Source organism: Gadus chalcogrammus, chromosome 9 (assembly GCF_026213295.1).
Source record: "Gadus chalcogrammus isolate NIFS_2021 chromosome 9, NIFS_Gcha_1.0, whole genome shotgun sequence".
NCBI classification, from domain to species: Eukaryota; Metazoa; Chordata; class Actinopteri; order Gadiformes; family Gadidae; genus Gadus; species Gadus chalcogrammus.
Genome location: NC_079420.1, coordinates 3,634,433 through 3,655,085, shown reverse-complemented (window position 1 = coordinate 3,655,085; position 20,653 = coordinate 3,634,433). Strand labels below are relative to the sequence as shown.

At 43.4% G+C, this 20,653-nt stretch overlaps 2 protein-coding genes across 2 annotated transcripts in view; both read right to left on the bottom strand.

Moving 5' to 3' along the window:
• The window catches only part of LOC130389062 (solute carrier family 23 member 2-like), a 21,991-nt gene extending 21,180 nt beyond the window's left edge, over positions 1-811 (bottom strand). The window contains 1 exon segment of the mRNA XM_056598726.1: positions 807-811. Coding sequence (XP_056454701.1) covers positions 807-811 — 5 coding nt within the window.
• Positions 812-5,540: 4,729 nt separating this feature from the next.
• Positions 5,541-20,653, bottom strand: part of LOC130389061 (solute carrier family 23 member 1-like) — a 31,499-nt gene continuing 16,386 nt past the window's right edge. Inside the window, exons 6-12 of the mRNA XM_056598725.1 lie at positions 20,344-20,461; positions 14,397-14,553; positions 12,753-13,006; positions 11,408-11,572; positions 10,097-10,205; positions 6,444-6,539; positions 5,541-6,067 (exon numbers count right to left, since the gene is read on the bottom strand). Of these exons, the coding sequence (XP_056454700.1) occupies positions 5,880-6,067; positions 6,444-6,539; positions 10,097-10,205; positions 11,408-11,572; positions 12,753-13,006; positions 14,397-14,553; positions 20,344-20,461 (1,087 nt within the window). The 3' untranslated portion in view covers positions 5,541-5,879. The remainder of the gene's footprint in view (positions 6,068-6,443; positions 6,540-10,096; positions 10,206-11,407; positions 11,573-12,752; positions 13,007-14,396; positions 14,554-20,343; positions 20,462-20,653) is intronic.

Here is a 20,653-nt window from a genome sequence, read left to right as displayed (position 1 = left end):
TAGTTAGGGTGGGTGGGGTCCTTGATGATCCTTCAGGCTTTTGGACACACCTTCGAGGGCAGAGTGCAGTACCCATTGGCCAGGCGACGATGAACCTGTCAGAAGGCTCCTGTAGGGGACCTCTGTCGAAGGCTTGTTAGGCTCTTCTGACCCTCCTGCCGAAACTTCCTTCTTAAGGGTCCTCGTCCCGTGAGGTGGAAGAGGCTTTGTATGGTGCTTTTTTTTTTTACCTGAGCCAGGTTCCTCTGGTTGTAAACCTCCTGCAGAGGCGTCTTGTTTGAGGTCGGGTTGTCTTTGATCAGGTCCTATACTGTTGTTTCGTCATTAAACTTAAGAACCGATTGGAGGCTGTGTGTTGCCAGGCAGTCGTTGCTGTCCAGGTTGACCAGAAAACGTTGACCAGTGAAGAAGTCTAGGATCCAGCTGCAGGAGGCTGGGGCTTGATTGTTAACTTCCCAAAGCTTGGTCTCAGGCCTGGAGGGGGGACTATGGGGTTGGATGCGAATTGTTGTCAACGAACATGGAGTCTCACAGCGCCTTCATACATAATTGCATAACTGAAGCAGCTTTTCCAAACTAGTTTCTGTTTCTCTCTTCCGTCATGGAAATTACAACATTTTAGCCCCATCATGTCTGCTTATCTTCCAATCTAAATTAGTCCAGAAGCCCGAACTTATTTGGTTAATTCTAAGATGCTCAAATCTGATCAAAGGCAGACATGCTCCCACGGTTAAATGGCATGGCAAGAATGCTGACCTGTTGTTCAGGAACTCAACTAAGCCCTTATCCTTCCTGTTGTCGCGCACCCCATGTTTTTAACATTTCCCCCACCCCCAGTATTACCTTGGAGGGGGACCTTACCCTGGAGAAGGGACAACGGACATAAATAAAATTATACTTTTGAGACAAAAAAACCTGCTATGGCTGAAACAGGAACTGCATAACACAATCAATGTCATATTTGAAACAACATTCTTGGCAACATTGTTTCCGCATTGACAACTTAATTTTTGCACCCGCACGTCGAGCTATCTAACATAAAGTGTAATTTCTTTAATGCAGGGCTTACCATTTCCTCCAACGTTAGCATGGCTGAAAGTCTTTCTTAAACCGGTCTGGGCCTTTCTGTGGGGACTCACAGATTTCGTCCTGTGTTCTACTGTTTCCTACAAAACATTCATGTCTGGGTGTTACTTAAATGCTTCTACCAACAAGTAGTTTGACCAATAAACGCTACGCGTCACTCAATGTATTTCTTCGGCAGATGTAGATCAGAGAGATCCACTCTAGCCTACAGCTGACAGAGTCGATTAGGATAGGACCAGGGAAGGGGATCTATCTATCAACATGGACTCCGGGTGAGATGTAACAGAAAGCCTCTTATGTACGCAGCCCCGTCAAACGGAAAATACTGCAAAAAATACTTTGAATCTCTTTTTCTGACTTAAAAAAACACCTGAAACATTTGTCCCCTCTATCTTTTCTTAGTCTTTTACTTCTGCTCAGTTCTTAATTTCTTCATTTATATAGTTGGAGTGTGGGTTGGTTTCTGGCGAAGCAGTGCAAACATGTCTTTTTCTAAAAAAGCATCAACATATGTGCGCGTACATTTATTTGCTCAGTTTGTCTATGGTTGCTCCTTCCCACAGAAAGAAGCTCAACCCAAGATGCCTTTGCAGTCATACACTGTTGTCTCTGGGCTTTCTGCCAAAAGTAGGGAAAGGCCATTTATTTACGACTGAAACGCGATGCAGTGAATCTCTTCAGAACAAAATAATTTAACAAATAACACAACAAATTCGAATAGGGACATGATTCATAGTGACTTGTCGGTTTGTTTGCTAAGGAGAAGCTCCCTTTTGGGAATCTGTCAGAAATCTTTCAATAAGAAGACCCTTCAGGCAGCCATTCAATTGGCCAGCGATATGAATGTCTCTGCCAAGTCCCAGGCGAAATTATTTTTACACGTTCTTCTCTTTATCATTCACCATTGGTGATTTTGAATCACCAATGAGTCTCAAAAGAATAAATCAAAGATAGATTTACATCAGTTGGCAAAGCAGGTATTGGGAAGGTTTTCTGCTATTAAAAGACCCCCCATATATTGGTCATATTGAAACATTCTTCCATTTCCCCAGTGAATGATGTTTGCTGGGTGTTTGTTCACATAGATGCCATGTGACCCTATGGACAAGGCTATATTCATTTTGAGCACATTTAGTACGTATTGACTCATTATTCTACTTATTCTACTACTTCTACAAACCGAATCCCTCTATTCTCTGCCAAACGTGACCAGATTCTACTCACTGAGCCAGTAAGTTTCTTCTTTTAAAAGCCATAACAAGCAAGCTGATATGTGTTATTCCGGCCAGGGATATGTATCAGGGATGTTGTACCACAGCCTTATTCACTGTACTCTACAGAGGTGTGCTGTCAATGTTATAATATTAAATTACATATGTAATATTCCGTTATTTTTATTCCGTTTTAAACACAAAATTTCCCTCCATCATCATGTGCACCAGGCATACAGACAGAGAGGTAAATCAAATAGCTCTGAGAACACATGGAGACATTGATGGACTAGTCCAGTGGTTGAAATGGGTCCAGTGGGGTAACAGCAGGAGATCACGTTGAACATGGAGGCCTCAATCATGGGCACAAATCCTGTGGGGGACTGAGGGAACATGTCCCCCTCCTACTTCTGAAAAACATAAAAGTCCCTCCCCCCCCCCACCCCCACCCTCAGAGAATAAATGAATGGTGCCGCATTTGTGGATGTGTGGCTCTGGAAAATTGGTAAATAAGTATAGTGAAAAGGGCTTCATTAAAATATATATTTTTAAGCTACTAGTAATAGTCTGTTACAGCAGATAATTGATATACGTTGGTGATATTCTTGATATCCCCTCCAGTAAATACTCTGAGTTGTAATAAGATCTGCGCCCTTGGCCTCAATAATTATTTTATTTTTTATTGTTTATGATGCCTACATGCCATGTCTGTTTAAAGGGGGATACTGTATGGATCAGCAGCACACACAGAGACAGTTTAACCAACTCAATTTTTAGACATGGTAATGACAATGGAGGGAGGCAGGTACGCGAAAAAATTAGACATATTTATAAAGGACATTTAATCAGGGTAATCAGGCCCAACCCAAATGAGAAAAATAACAATTAATCTGCAAGATACATAGAAGATAGAAGGCTCAGCTGTTTATGCATATACAGTAATCAAAGACACAACAATTACAATCAGTTCAAAGTGGAGTCTTTGTTGACAGGCCTTCATAGAGAGAGCGCTTCGACATCTCCATTAGTGGTTTTAGTTTTGCGACCTGTCCTCTCTTTGGATTATTCTATTTTCGACTGCTTCTTGTTCATTCCCTAATTAGCGATACATGGGCTTCTCCATAAGAGCTTGGAAAGAGCCACATAGCAGTGTGGAACATGCATTCATTAACTATTCATGTTAATATATCACAGATTAAATTAATTCAAGTAGTTCCTGACTCTGGCTCTGGCTTCCTGGCTCTGGGTCGGAAAATAACCTCTGATCTTCAGAGCTTTTGGAAAAATTATTGCTTAGCACAATCTATTTCCTATTCATTTTGTGGGTACAAATGCCATAATGGTTTTTAGTTTTTGAAAGAAATATTTACAAACTGATGGAATTTATATGCTTGAAGAAGCTCTCATGGAAATAACTCCCTATCCAGCAAAATATGTGGATTAAAGAGCAACAGTGAACTAAACTTCTTTGGGTGATTTGCTGCCACCTAAAGGTTAAAATCTGCCATGTATCGTACACTGTAAAACATACTTTTATATATATATATATATTAGTGGTGGGCCGTTATCGGCGTTAAGGGCTGCGTTAACGCGAAACTTTTTTCTCGCGATAAAAAAAATATCGCCGTTAATCTATTTTCAAACACTTCCTTGTTCAGACCCATCACGTGACTGACTAACCAATCAGAAGCTAGAATTTAGACTGAGGTAAACGTGAGGGAATCAGAGAGGCAGATTCAACAGAATATCCTGACTGTGTTAAATATGTAAACATGTAAATATGTAATAATTGTGTAACATAAATATGGTAATATAACTGACTAAAAATTGTAAGTACATTTCTAGCAAATTAACACCAATATAAATTATATTAATTTATTCTACAACTTTCAAATATTTAACTTCTAAACCTTACATTATTATGGATTATTACACGGCTCTTCTCAATGCTGTAGACTGCTCCATTTACTTGCATGGGCCTTCCCAACGTTCAGCTGTCAATTATTTTTGTTTATGCTCCGTTCACTGACATGGGCACTTCACAACTTCCGGCGGTGAATATATTTGATAAATCACCATAGCCCAGTATAATTCACCGCTGTCAAGGTAAACGAACAGATTTTTTGCCGTTTGCCGTTTGCCAAAAATCTATGCCCACCACTAATATATATATATATATATAGTAATAAGTATACAATAAGAATACAGAATGTATGTTTTTTTCACTTGTACTGGTTTCATAGTATATTTATATCTTAGTTATTTTTAAGGTCTGCAAACAAGCAACAACAAGCTTCAAGTGTAAAACTGGGTAAATTTAAATAAATACATAAAGATGCAAATATTTGAAATGCACATTTTAAGTTAATGAAACACCAACTATAAAATGTATGTATGTATTATTATTATTATTATTATTATTATTAGCTTATTATTGTATATAACATTGGTCATTTGCTTGACATATGCCCATGTATGGACATGACAGCAGACTGTATCCGTAGCAACACAAATAAGACAACATAAATAGCTTTAACTTTAGTTTTCCATTGAGAAAATGTCAAAAAGATATGAGTAGAATCCTGTTCAGAATTGTCCGCTTGACAAATTATTCCGAATTTGTACCTCAAATTAAAATACATCTTTTACAGATTTAGATATGTTCTGCTTTTTGTGATTAAATATCAAAGTGGATTTAATGCTTAATTGACATATAATATATATTCAAAACTTGTCAAAAGTATTTGTATTTCAGGACTGCGGTAATTTATATACTTTGTAAATGAATCAGTTTTCTCCCTTGAGGATTGTCTGAAAGCATTAGAGGAGAAAGATATTTAATTAATTCTTGTTACTGCAGGAATTAAGTATATTCTGTAGTAGACACCTTTTCTTTGGTCTTTTGGTTTGCACTGAGCTTTGCTCCAAGGCCATACATCACTTTTGATAGAAGTTTACAAATGCTTAATTCAGAATTATTCACTTGCTTAAAGGCATTATAAAGTCCTTGAATGTGTTGTTATTTTAGTCTGTATCAAGTTTCAAAGGTAAGGTGTTAGAGGACAACTTTGACATTTTTCAACCTGACACCCAACCAAATATTCCCATCATGTTCGGTTTAAGGGACCAACGTGGCAACAATTTTGGAAATTGGTCCAGGATTAAGCGAGAACGCTGTAGTTTGTTTTAACCACTGACCCGCTCAGATTTAATTTATCATGAAAGGGAAATTATCTATGCTTTCTGAAGTCAAACAAAACCATCCCTCTGCTCTCTATCTCTCAATTACATTTTCTCTTCCTACAACATCTCAACGCCCATGAGAATGATTGGTAAATAAGGTCCAGGTTCAGGTTGACCGATTCTTTGAAATGTAGACATTTTAATTTATTTCCAAAGCTTTACCTGTAATGCAACATAGGTTTGAATTTCAACCATATAACGGACACAATTCCTTAAAATGTCATAATTCAGAACACACTATCCCATCTGCCCCCTTCTCTATATAGTGTGCTACCAAAAGCCATGGAACCAGCTGAATCCCAGAATGAAGGTTGTTTTTCAGCACCACTTTGGCTAGGCTCACTTTGAGGTTTTCCTCCTGGGCTCTCTGTAGGAGGGGAGGAACGGCAGGTACTGGAAGCATTTGAAGCGCTGGAAGATGGCGTTGCAGTAGGGGATGTCGTAACAGGACTGGTTAACCGCAGGGCCCGGTCCGTTCTCCTGGACCTTCTTACGCCAGCTCTTTATTCCCCGCTCTTTCTCACTCCCTTTGACCGGGAAACAACCAGCAAGAACAGTTTAGGCGGATATATCATATGTCCCATATAACAGCTTTGTTTCAGTTTGGTATTTATTTTGTTTATTTTATTTTCAGGATTTAAACTTGCATGGTATAACTTGAGTGTCTCTATCTATTCTAACTCTATGGCTTAATAAACCCTCAGGATTTATCAGCGGGAAATAATATATAAATATATATAATATAAATAATGGTACCCACTTTAAGCGCTCTCATGCATTAGGTTGTGTGGAGGAAATGATTTCGATTGGATGAGATACAACATGCCTTTACCTTATCAAGCCGTTTGAAAACATCAACACAATACACGGTGATGGTGTGGGTGCTGCTTGTGTTGTGTGTACCTGGAATGGTGTTGTCCAAAACGAATCCGAGGAAACCTCCAATGAACATGTGGGTGGTAAAAAGCACCAAAATAACTTGGTCCAGCTCTTTCACTCCTTGAAGAAAGAGAGAAGACACATCAATAACAACAATACTTTTTCACCAGAAGTAACAAAGTGTCCAGCATTAAAACATATTCAAAGGATGGCGATAAAATCTAACGGGGAGAGAAGGTAACATTGATAAGATCTTCTGGAACAAGAGAGAACACAATCTTCCAGCCTCGACCATTGGTATGGACCGGCAGATCTACCAGGGATACTAAGGCCCAATCCCATTTCTACCCCTTACCCCTTCCCCTTACCTCTCCCCCTTGTTAGGGGTAAGGGTTAGAAATGGGATTGGGCCTTAGGCCCAATCCCATTTCTACCCCTAACGCCTTCCCCTTACCCCTTCAAAACAAGGGGGAGGGGTAAGGGGAAGGGGGAAGGGGTAGAAATGGGATTGGGCCTAAATACCTAAACCCTAGCTTGAGCACCTGGCTCAAAAATACAAAAGGTCTGGGTGGTAGGGAAGGGGTGTTCCTTCTAGTCTGGATGGTTCCCCCCCTGCTGTTCTCATCCTTCTCCGCTACATGGCGTTACATTATGCTGAGTCCATCATTAAACGATAAACCAAACAAAATACTGCCCTCTGAGACTGCCAAACTTTTAGACCACCGTGATATAGTCTCCTATGAATGGAGAAATACTGCTACTACTCCGGTGATCAGATTAATATAAACAATGCTACATGGTACATTATGTTATAATAAGGCTAACCCTACTTGTAAACTTGTATTATATTTCAATAGAAAATGCTACTATGCATAGTATAACAACTTTTTTCAGGTTTTGTTAATGTCCCCCCTATGTATCTTGCTCAGTGGTCTGAACCGTTGCACATTAATACTATTAATGGATGTGTGTCTGTTACAGCAGATCATTCAATATGCATTGATGATACTATCGATGTACCCTTCAGAAAATACTTGTTGTAATTAGACCTGTGCCCTTGATAGTCACAATAAAAAAATACATAAAACATTCACTTGTAAAATATGACTTTTTAGTGTGATTTTGGATTCTTTGACAGAGCAAACATGAAAAAGGTACGCCTAAAATACTATCAATATATAACTTCTCACTAGAGGAGAACTGACCCTGGATCACTGTTTAATCCCATTCAGAGGCTGCTATAAACCCCTCCCCAGTCCTGCTTTGGAAAGGCTGACCTTTGATCCTACTGTTTCCCTTCATAAAGGCAGAAATGGAAACAGGTACACAGATTCAAAAGACATTTAGAAATGGCACAAAGAGGCAGCCGCAGCCTTACAGTCCTGCTTCGAGTCAACAGAGATGTTTGAGGATGCAGCTGGTCTGGGATAGGCTATATACTGTAAGTAAGTGCATTGACAATGCGGTTCCAAAAGCCAAAGTCTGCAACTACCCCAACCACAAACCCAGGATCACTCGGCAGATTACCGCTAAACTCAAACCACGGACCGACGCCTTCAACTCAGGGGACCCTGACGCTTTTGAAGAAGCCAGATATGAGGAGTCCAACAACCACAGCTCTGATCCAAGAGAAACACATCTGTCCCACCTTTCTGAAACCATGGACCATTTTCAGTTTGCATATAGACCAACAGGGCTACAGATCAAGCCATCTTCTGGGCGACTCGTTCTGTGCTCAACCAACTGGCCATGTGAGAATGCTCTTCACCGATTAAAGCTCATCCTTCGACTCCATCATTCCCTCACACCTTGTCTTTAAGGCAGTTGATCTTGGTCTCGAGTCCGCCATCTGCAGCTGTATATAAGACTACCTAATGGGCAGGCCCCAGGCATTGAGAAGTGGTAGCCACACCTCCTCCTCGCTGTTCTTCCCCTGAGCTCCCGTGTTCATTGTTCACATGACTGTGCCACCAGGCACAAGTCCAATGTCATCATTGAACTTAACGTTGACACCATCCTGGGCCTCATCACTGACAACAACTTGACGGCCCACAGAGAGGAAGTCAGGACATAAACCTCACTCTCAAGAGATGATTGTGGACTACCGATGACAGCAGGGGTGTGGACACATCCCCATCCACATTAGTGATGTTTGGGTTGAAAGGGTCAGTAGTCTAAAGTACCTGTGCGTGCACATCATTGAAGACTTCTATTGGATATTACATGCAGATTCCGCAGTGAAAAAACCTTGCCCTGTTTTCTTATGAAGACTGGGAAATTTCAGCATGAAATCCAGCATCTTCACAATCGTGAGCATGGCTGACGTGCTACATCAATATCTGGTACGAAACTGTTCTGCCCACAGCTGCAAATAAGTACAGAGGGTGGTGGAAGCGGCAAAGCATTCACTTGCAACAGACATCCGCCAATTGAGTAAAATGTTTAGTGGTGTTGGAAGAAAGTGGGGGCTTTCCGTTGATGAGGCACTGGAGGAGTATGACGAGAAAGAGGGCCTTGAGCTGGGCAGATTACAGTGAGCAGCAGCGGGTCGAGTCAATAGGATTGAGTGGTAAGCTGCCGTTGACCTGTGGGCGCCAGACAAGTCCTCCTGAAGACAGACCTGAACTTTAGATTACAGGCCGTCCTCGGTTGGCGGGCGCATCATATGACTCCCAGGATCAAAGTCTGATGTCTGTGGGAGATTGGGGACTGTGGGAGCACATTGTAAGGAGTGGGTGATTGTAAGCTGAGACTTATTATTAGTCAAAACCATTAATTGGCTTATCTGTTTCCAGAAAGTAAGTACAGACGTCGCAAAAGTAGAGATTTACAGGATATAGGGTTATTTGTTGGATTAGACATTTATATAGGCCTGTCTGCGTGTGTGTATTTGCGTGTGTGCGAGTGTGCTGTGCTTGCACAGATCTGAGCCTCTGGTGTTTTGCAGTGTATGCGTGTGTGTAGGAGTGTCAGTGCAGGAATGTCGGTTAATTACTGTGTGCTCTTATAAAACCGGATAGTCCAGACAAAGCTTGGGCGATATATATATTGTTTTAATACGGTAAAACCTCTCCCCACAACATCACGGCTTACGGTTCAACCTTAAAAAAAAAAAATCGTATAATTAAGCAAAAGTGCCCTGTGCTGCTGTGCTTTCTTCTGCCACAGGGTGGAAGCATTATTTCCCCATTCATGTTTCCTACTTAACGAATCAATTATAAGGCTACTAAGCATGTAAGAGTAATAGACTAGTAATTATGACATTCATAAGCTTGCTTTTTGTAACTTTGCGATATCAAGCTAGGCTAGGACTAACGTAACATCCCCAGACAAATTTAGCATATGCGTATTAGTCTGGAACCTCTCTGTTTATTTTAAATTTTCTGTTTTTTAAGATCAGCCCAAAGATCCTCTGGACGCAATTGGACGGGCATACAACTCATTCGAGTAACGGAAAATGTGAACTAGCACTGAGTGAGCGACAAAAAGGGACAAAAGCATTAAGTGCAGTTGTTAGTTCTTCTTTTAGACTAAATCTGTTTATTTTTTTGATTCTACACAATGAGAAGCCTCAACATCTGCTGAGGGGCTCCGAGGGCAGTTGGAGGTTTTGGACCTCCGTCAGTATCTACAGACTGACTGCTTGGCTTGAGGCCCTTCAGGTAGAGGACTCTCACCTGTGTCGATGACACCAGGGTTGGAGTTGAACCACGTCGGTAGGACCAGGCCACTGAACGTGGAAAAGCCCAGAATGAGGAGGTTCCTGGAGGAGTTCAGGTCCACGTACTGCATGAGGCAGAGACAGGCATTATAATATGAATGTAAATAATAATGACAATAATATTTATCTAGATAATATATAAATATGAATATAAAAATGTATATTTGATATATAATGCCAAATGATGTAATGATCCCCACCACATCATGCTACTACAGTAATAGACAGAAGAAGTGAAAGTGATAGTAGATATTTTTTGGAAGACAAAGAAGGGAGGAAGAGAGCATGAGGTAGGGGAAGCAAGAGGGCAGTGAAAGAGGGAACATTTGGGAAAGAATGCAAACAAAAAACGTGATTCTAGCGACCAAAATGTATGAATACACAGTAAGGAGACGAGAGGTTAACAGAGTAACAGGAAGAGCAGAGAATATCAAAATCAACCAAACTTATTGACCTCAGAAAAAACCTTATTTGGTTTGTTTAACTCCACTGTAAGCCTCGTTCCCCCTAACCTGGTTTCTGTTGCGATAGACTCCCTCATTCCCCAGGTTAAACATCATGTAGTGATCCACACGTACCATAGGTTACCATTCAAATATGTTCCAACTCCAATGTTTGCATTTTTCGAGTATCGATGCTGTTATATATCTTGGACTGGATGTGGTTCGAACAAGGTGTTAATGGTTCTGTTCTCACACTCTCATGAGCTGAAATGAAATTATAATGGCCTAGATTTTATCGTCTTAAACTAGCAAGGTATTGTTTCTTAAATATTAGATCTTCTCTTCACTGTTTGGATACAGACAATACTATTGTGACTGGAGAAGTCCAAACAATGTCTGAACGCAGTTCAAGCAGCGAGAAACATTTAATATAAACAGCACTGAAGACTAGAGATCGCCACAACCTGCTGCTTTGAACACATGGAAATATCTTACAGAAGACAAAAGACCTTCATTTTATGAAGCCTGCAGCGTCTATGTTTACATTTGACTTGGCACATGGCGTGGGTCTGTGAGCATCCAAAGTACAGTTGATTCGTTCGACACCGGAGAAGCAGAGGCAACCAAACTATTCCGCGAAGGAAGCCTAGCAGTTGGTAGTGGCCACTGGGAAGGCTGGTAGCCTGATCCATCCATCAAACGTCTGGATTGACACTCCCACTTGTGATATCACTATGTCCCAGCGCAGGGCAGAATTTGAAAGGCCTTTACTGGCTAATCACACTCACACCTGATGGTAATATAGGGGCCCTTTATATATCTACCTGAAGGTTGGATATTCCCACAGCTGCAATCATTCCAAACATCACCAGGAACATCCCTCCAATAACAGGCTCTGGAATGGTGATGAAGACTGCTCCGAATTTTCCGAAGATTCCCAGAAGAATCATCAGGATTCCCGTGGTCTGAAGAACGAGTCGACTGCCGACCTGAGACAGAACAGGACAGCGGGAGGGGTCAGGGGTCGGGCAGGGCCTCTGTTGTGGAATCCCCTCAACCTCAAGTTGAACGGATTTGGTGTTCTTCTGCTCTTTGTTTGTCGGTTCTGCATGGTTTCCGATATAAAATCACTGATATTATGAATACACTCCTGTTTTTGCTCACTATTTTGGTGTATGAAATAATTAATGTTGTTTATTTGTACAGATCTATTATAATTATTCTTATTATTTAACTAAAAACATATTTTAATATTTTTACGACCATTGTCATTGTACTGCCGTTGTTATTGGCACCTTCGTACTGTTTGGAATGAGAACATTTGACAGAACTTTTGGAGAGTGGAAACCACATACAGTATGTTTTTTTCCCTGGTTTATCAATAAAATGTCACATATGTTGTTTATTGTATGTAAAAACAGGCCATATCTTATAGGCAAGCATTAAGGGTTCAAAATACATAGACAGCAATTGTAGAAAATTCACATTTCCAATCCACATCTGGATGTACTAGAATTGAATGCGGACGACAGCTATTGCGCAGCAAAACTTTGGCAGGCCCCGTGAATCCATCTGTTTGAGTCGAGTGAAATCAAACACTGTGCGATCAACCGCACAGCCTCAGCCAGCACATCTTCAAGCCACAAACTCTCTTTGTGGCTAAGTGATACATACTTGTATTTTCCCTCTGAAATGACAGGTCAATGCCTTTGTATTCAACATGTTCAAACTCACTTATTTATTCAGCGTTTCGTTATTTCGCTCACGATGCTAAATGTGTGTTGTCCGAGTGTGTTTCCTGCCCTGCTTCTTCTTATTTTGTAACCTGATTTTATCTTGTTTTATACTTCTTCTTGGCCAAGTCGCTCTTTGCAGAAGAGGTTATGAACCACATAACCTTACCTGGTTAAATAAGGTTAAACATAAAAATTGTTTGTCGGGAAAGAACCCTGTTCTAGAGACATTTCCAAAGGGCAATCGACCCTGCTGAAATGCCTGTATGTTACAAGGTGCCTGTATGTTAGAAGATGCTTCTTCTTTTTCTTCTTCTTATGCCTTGACACCCCTCGGGGGGATATAGGCCGTCGAAAAAGGATCTCCAGAGAACTCCGAGGTCCTTGCTTCTGCACAACCAAAGCAAATGGTGCTTCTGCCCGACCGAAAGCCCACCTTGGTGATACCCAGCGCGGCGATGTTCTGGCTGTACGACGTGGTGCCGTTCCCCGTGCCCCACAGCCCGGCCAGGATGCAGCCCAGGCCCTCCACCGCGATGCCCCGGTTGATGGCGTGCGTGGGTGGGGGCGGGGCCCCGGAGAGGCGGGCGCAGGCGTAGTAGTCGCCAATGGACTCCATGGTGGAGGCCAGCACGCCAGCTGTCATCCCCAGCACGGACGACACGCTGACGGTGGGGACCCCCCACTGACCTGGGGGAGGGGGCACCCCATGGGTGTTAACGGGAACACACATACACACACACACGTACACACACAAGTACACACACACACGTAAACGCACACGCACACACAAACACACACATAGGCATGCGCAACGCCTCAGACATGCACTCACTCAAAGATTGAACGGGCTGTTGTGCATGCCTAAACATATTATCCTAAAGGAACAGCTACAGTACATGGCGAACCAGCAAACAACACAAACACACACGTACACACACACAGGCGTACAAACGCACGCAAACGGCACACACACAGCTCCAGAAACTCTTAGGGTTTGATTCTACAACCTTTATAAACTGTGCACTCAGAGTAGACATATCCCTAATGCATATCATAAAAACGCCTGTCAGCACCCGCAAAGTTTGCTCACTCCAGGAGTACCAAACCTTCAGAAAAAATAAACATCTTTGTACTTCAAAGGGACAACTGACATCCAGGGGAAAGCTCATTATTATCATTGCAGTGTCATATTGATTTCATATTCCCTCTGGCAGATGCCTCAGATGGAGCTGACAATAGACTATTGCAGTTTTCTGCAACCTCGAAAGTTAGATCCGTTCCCATCAGCCTCCCTCCTGCTCTCTCTCTCTCTCTCTCTCCCTCTCTCTCTCTCTCTCTCTCTCTCTCTCTCTCTCTCTCTCTCTCCCTTAATCTATCTCTGTCTCCTGCTGTCTCTCACCCTCCCCTGCGGGTTGTCTCTCTCTCTTGCTATGTCTCTCTTGATCTCTCTCGCTCTCCCTCCTCCTCTGGCATTCTGACAGGATGGGAGTGGAGGAGTAAGGTGCTGATGGACTGGCATGGGAGATCCTCAATTCTTGGAACAGTCACAAAAGTTTTGACAGCTGTGTCTTCAGCAGGTAATGTAGCAATGTGTAATGTAGCAATAAGCAGAGCAACGAGAGAGAGAGAGAGAGAGAGAGAGAGAGAGAGAGAGAGAGAGAGAGAGAGGGGGAGGGGGAGGGGGAGGGGGAGGGAGAGGGAGAGAGAGAGAGCTCAGCTGTGAAGTGCATAACCAATGGAATGGGAACTATAATGATAAAGTGTGCACAGGAGAAATAGCCAAAAGCCAAGTGGACAGTATCAAATTTGTTCTCTTTCCCTGTTAAAGAAAGATTGTGTAAGGAGGATTCCTTGATCAGGCTTGGTTCTCTAACCTGGGTATCAAGCTTTTGTTCTGGGTCCAGGCCCGTTGTGGGTTCATAACCCGGGTATCGAGCTTTGGTTCTGGGACAAGGACCCTCCTGGGTACTCTAACCTTGGTATGGGGCTTTGGTTCTGGGACTAGGCCCGTTGTGGGTTCTCTAACCTCGGCATTGAGCTTTGGTTCTGGGACCAGGACCGTCGTGGGTTCTCTAACCTGGGTAAGGAACACGGAACCACGGAGCACTGCTCACGGCGTCCAGGTTGATGTCGGTCCGGGCAGAGTATCCGTACTGGTCCGACTTGGAGGGCAGAACCTCGAAGACGGTCAATAGGTAGCAGACCAACCAGCCACCACACATCCCGAACAAGGCCTGTGACAGGGGGGCAGGGAGGGGGGAGGAGACAAGAGAGACTGTTTTGAGAGGCTGCTTTTATCCCTGCTGTGGTCAAGTAAACGTTTGATTTGTCTGTGTTTTCTTAACCTTAAAGTCACGGGAACCTTCTAACCAAACACGGTCAAATTTCAAGCACAACACAATGTTCATCTCATCATGTTTCAGAAAGGCGGGACTGTTTTCATTGAGCGATACCCCGTGCGTTTTGCGATTAATGTTTAGGCTCAGTGGAGACGGTGGCGGAATTTGATCATTTGATTGTTTTCAAGCGTAAGAAGTGTTATGTTCGACTAAAAGGAATGACGTTTTTAAACAGGGGAAAATCTCAATAAGTCGGACATAAATAATACTACCAAACAGTTCAAAGAAACAAACAACAAAACATTAGCAACAACATACTTTACCGTCACACATACTGTAAGTCCAAAAAACGACGCATGTCGAAGGCCAGTTGACCGCAGTGGCCTACCGGTGCATATTCAGATATGTATAAAGTTGCCTGAACATGCAAGGGTCTACATGTAGAAACAATTACCTTAAAATGAATCCTGACCTTGACTTTGGGAGTCCAGGGCGCTCCCAAAGGCCCCAACCCACTGCCTAAGCCGTTCAGTCGGGATGCTGTGATCTACAGTGTCAAAAGCTTGACAAGATCCAGCCAGCACCAAAACCAGAGCATTAAGGTCTTTGTAATAGAGAAGGTGAACATGGATGCCATTCTACGTTTACACCAGAAACAGTGTAATTAAACCAGGGGAAAGACTCCACAGAAGGAACGACTTGGAGCCACGAGGCGGAGCTGTGTGTTTTTCAGGAGATCCAGACCAGTGATAGCAGTGTGAGAAGACCACACGCTTAAGGTCCAAAGTTGCTGAGGCGATTCAAGATGCGCAGCAATTTACCTGTTTACTGGGAAGAAAATCTAAAATAAAACACAGGTTAAATGAACCACATTGATGGTCAGTAACCTGAAGCTCCACAGAGAAAAATGGAATAAATGTTCAAACCAAGTGTGAAAATACAGTTCAAAGTATAAGAAGTATAAGTACCCTGATGTGTGTGGGACCAGAAACGTGTTTAGAAGCAATGACACTTGTCTAAACACGGGTGATTCTGCTTCTGTGTTTAGAAGCAAATTATGTTTCTTGCAGCAAAGCAGGAAGAAACATCATCGAGATGAATATAATAATCACCCACCGTAAGAACTCTGTCGGACCTAATGATTGAGGATAAAAAAAATTGTATTGAACACGATGTGTAATTTCCTTCTATGACCCTTACGACTGCTCAGATCACTTTCACGGTTGCACAGAAATGTTGCTAGGCTAAAATCAATCCCTTTAAAAACAATACATTACAGGTAATAATTAAAGAAATAGATAGGCTGATAGAAAGAACATCCGAAATACCACCCTTTTTACATTGCATTACCTTTCGTAATATGCAGGCGCTTTTATCTCTAGTAACACTAAGTAAGCATTATCAAATAATACCTCAACAAATCCTAATTTGTAATACTTACAAATTAACAAGTGTAAGTATTGTATGTATTTCTAGCCAATAAAAACAACGTAAACGTGGTAATGTGCAGTTGTTGGGTCATCAGCCCTCCTATAATAAGGGATCTCATTATTTGGCAAGTGATGAAAGAGGGACCCAGGGCAATTTGGCCCCTGGGTACGGCATGTTGGGTCCATGCTATATTATTTTAGCAATATGCGGCTCAGTGGGGATGACTGGACTTTGTTCTAAGTAGAATATAAACCTGTCCTTGAATTAACCTTAGTCCTTGGGGCCCGTGCAATGTTATTTTCGCAATAAAGCGGCCCCGTGTAGATGACTGGAGTGTGTTTTAAGAAGAAACAAAACCCTCACATGCAATAATAGATGCATACTGTGGCTGAGCAAAGAGTGCCGTCTCCCCCTTTACACACAACTGTTACTTAGGGCCAGCAGAAGAGAGGAAAGAACAAGGACAGCAACGTTGCTTACGCACAAATTAACCTATAACATCAATGGAAAAAGTGAAAAAATGGAGAACACAAAGGAAACCCTATGTTTTTTATGATAACATGCCATAATACTATATTTTGTCAATTTCAAGAATAAAATCTGACAATGTGCAGTACTCTCATGTACCACCAGGGGAAGGTGCACCTTTTGTACACATTACACTGACGTTTAAATTCTTCATTTGTTTAGGTTCCAAGGGTTGGTTTTTTAATGTTCATTCTCATCCATCAACACTCCGATTCTGATTGTTTGAACAACTTCGATACAGCTCTGTACCTCCACTGTTTGAGGTGAAATACAGAGAGGCCTACTGTCAAAACACTTGGATAAACTGTATTGACCTAGTGACAGCCAGTGCTTCTAAGGTATATTTCAAGCAGACTCAAACAAGATTATGTGTTTATATAGCCATTGATGATGAATTATAAAGTTCCTCCAGTGTACATATACTATACTCTCCCACTATGGGGTATTGTCATGGTCCTGTCCTGATTTCCCCGTTCACCTGCCTGCCAAGCTGATCTCACCTATTTAGCTCAACCACCTTCACCTGTTCTCCCTCTATATAAATCCTCTCTCTCCACTCAGTTTCCGCCAGATCGTCTCTCGATACTCACAGAGCTTTCCTGCGACTCCAGAAACGTTTCTCCAACGCTGATCCTGCCTGTCACCGAACCCTCGCCTGTCTGACCACCCGCCTGTTGTCGAGTCCCCGCCGGCCCGTCTGCTCCCCTGTCCGGCTCCTCGCCTGCCTGCCTGCCCTCCTGATATCGACCCCTCGCCTGCCCGACTAAGCCGCCCGCCGACGGTACCCCCCAGTCTGCCTGATTGCCTGCCGGTTCCCAAACTCTTGCCTGTCCCCGTTTACTCTGCCTGCCCAACCCTGATCATCTGTGCGACCAATAAAACCTTTGGACTGCTCTGTCACCATTGTCAGTCTGTGCACTTGGGTTCTGCCTAACCCCCGTTACAGGGTATACATTCCCAGAAATACATCATAGACATAATACATCAAATACATTATGATGTATTATAGCTTTTACAGTAAGCCTTATCTCTTTATCAGTAGGCCTCTTTCTCAGGTTATACCCAAAGAAAATAGAGAATTATCTACACCCAGAGGCTAAAAACCTGCCAGATTGTTGTGCAAGTCAATATTATAAATTCCTTTATACGCATAGTGTGAAAACCACCGGGTGTATTATCAGTTGGTAGCCATAGCACAACATTGGAGTACTTGGGTTGAGTGTTGAATGTCAATACAGTGAAAGAGCAGAGAAAGCTGAAAACATTAAATCCAATGCAAATCATCACAAAAAGGGTAGAACGATCATGTCATTTCATTCACAGAGAAAGTGTTCCCCAGAATTGCATGTCCCTGTTTTAAATCAATAGGATCCTTTTAATATATTAATCGGTTTTGAAAGGTAAAAGATTCTTGCTTGCTCGAAAGAGCAGGTAATTAGTCTCAGAGGATTACATGCTAGTAGACCAAGGCCTTGAATCTTCCAGGGAGCCCAGACTTGTCCGCTGTTCTTAACCAGCCCTCCAACTCAGCACTGGTTGCCATGATGGAATCTCTGTCATTCAGACTGCAGTTGAAGACCTTTCCAAGGCTCTTCACCGGCTTCTCAGTGACAGACAGGATCTGGTGTTCTCCCAGCCTGAAGCGGAATTTGTCTGTGACCTTCCCCTTCTTAAGAACCAAGGAACTGAACTTTGCAGGTTTGAAACTCATGCAAGCCCACGCCATGACGCTCTCCGACCCCTGGAGGATCCACCTGGCTCCTGGTACAGCTGTTGTTGTCACTGTGAGATCGTCCATGAAGGCTCTGATGGGAGGTTGCCTTACTCCAGACTTGCTGAGGGGACCAGTGCATTCTGGTGCCGCTGCCTTGACCAGCATGTTCATTGCTAGTGCGAAGAGGGTCAATGAGATTGTACAGCCAGTGATTATGCCCACTTCCAGCTGGTGCCAGTCAGATGTCATCTGGCCAGAGGACACTCTCAAGCTGATTTTTCTGTAGTAGTCCAGGATGAGGTCTTTCACCTTCTGGGATGCATGGTGTTTCTGTAGTGCGACCTCTACCAGCTGGTGGGGTATCGAGCCATAGGCGTTGGTGAGATCCAGCCATAGCACAGCCAGATCCCCTCCCTGATGAGCTGGGTAACCACGCCTGTGTGTTCTGGCAACCAGGAACCCCTGGTATTCCTCCCTTCTGCACTGACGTGTCGATGTACTTATTGCTCAACAGGGAGTCTGAGAGTCTTTTGGCTACGATACTGAAAAAGATTTTGCTCTCCACACTGAGCAAGGAGATGACCCGAAACTGGTCGATGTTCTCAGACTTTTCATCTTTCGGTATGTACACTCCCTCTGCATACCTCCATGACTGGGGGATCTTTCCTCTCCTCCAGATCACCTTAAGCGCCCTCCAAAGCCTTTGTAATAGCTTTGGGCAGTTTTTATAAATCTTATAAGGCACTCCGCTTGGGCCTGGTACCGAGCTTCATCTTGCTCTCCGCACCACTTCCTCAACTTCACTAAGGCAGGGCTCTTTCAGGTTAAAGTCTGATTTAAGCTCTGGTGGTATGTCAGTGCATCACATGGGCCCAGCGGTTGTTCTCTGGTAGGGTCACTGTACGTGGCCTTGAGGTGGTTATCAATGACATCCTTGGAGCAGGTAAGACAGCCAGTCCTCTTTTGACCAAGAAGCTGCTTGGTCAACTTGAAGCGGTTGGCCAGGAAAGCTGTTCTCTTCCTGGCTCTCTCTTTCCTCCTCCTCCTGTGGAACTCTGCCCTCAGCAGGGTCAAGACTTGTTTCCTTAGGATTGCTCTCATGGCCGCTAGGCCAGCTCTCTCAATTTCCCCTGCTGTCTTGTACTGCCTCTTTTGCAGCTTGAGCTCTTCCCTGAGGCTCTGGATCTTCCTCGCGCTATGGTTTGGAGCATAGGCCGATGGCGTGGGCTTGGGTGCCTCCGTTCCAAATCGCTCAGCCGCGATGTTTGCTATGAAGGTGGTCATCGTTTTCAGCCGACGGTCCAAATCCCCCTTGGCTGTCACTACCAAAGGCCTGATCTATATCCTCATCGAACTGCTGCCAATCAGACCTCTTCGAGGATTGAGGCCACTGGATCCTTGGTCGGGCCAAAGGTGCACAACCAGTTGTTATGGTTGGAGCTTGCTGGCTTTGGAGGCTCTGTGGGTTGTTGGGAGGTGCTGTTGTCTCTTGGAGGCTTAAGCCGCTTTCCCAACGCCGCGCGGCAACTCGCCGCCTCCATTCATTTCAATGAGGGAAGGGCGGCAGAGGGGAGGCGGTTAGAAAAGCGGCTGTAAACCAGGAAGCGGTTTCCGCCCACGTGAACGCGCACAGATTTTGCCCTACCGCTCAGTTTTCCCCGTGTTGAAACCTTTAGGGTTGGCATGTGAGCAGTTGGCAGCGGGTGTTGGCGACACTAGGAGGCACTGGGCACTGTGGGTTGCCTCCGGGCCTGGCTCCTCTGACCAGAAGTGACTTCTGTGCATTGTGTCGTCATTGCCGCTTTTGTACATAAATATTTTGAATTAGACCTGTAAAAGACCCTTCCCTTCGGAGTTTGTCCAATGTAAACGCAGGTTTATAAGCCACAAGGTTGGTAGGCCACGTGCAATCACTGAGCACCAACGTTTTTTATCCTGAGCTAAGCGCACAAGTAAAGGTCCAGGACAGGTGTGACGCACGGCAAAGAGCCATGAGAGCAGGCGATACTCACAGAGAACAGTTTGAAGAGGGGATACTGAAAGATTGTCCACTTCTTGTCCTTGTAGGTAATCATGGGAACGTTGACCTTGCTCAGATACTGAGAGAATAGAATGATCAAACCCACCGTTCTGTGTAGGAAACGTAAAAGTAAGAAAAAGTAAAAACGTCAGATTAAGAAGAAAAAACAATACAAACTGTCCTTAATGCGACATTATCATTGTCATGTGATCTGTGTGTTATAAATAATTAAATCATTTGTGCAGATGTTTTGTATACCCTGTGTCTAGATTTGCTTTGCTCAGTACAGGACCAACTCAATA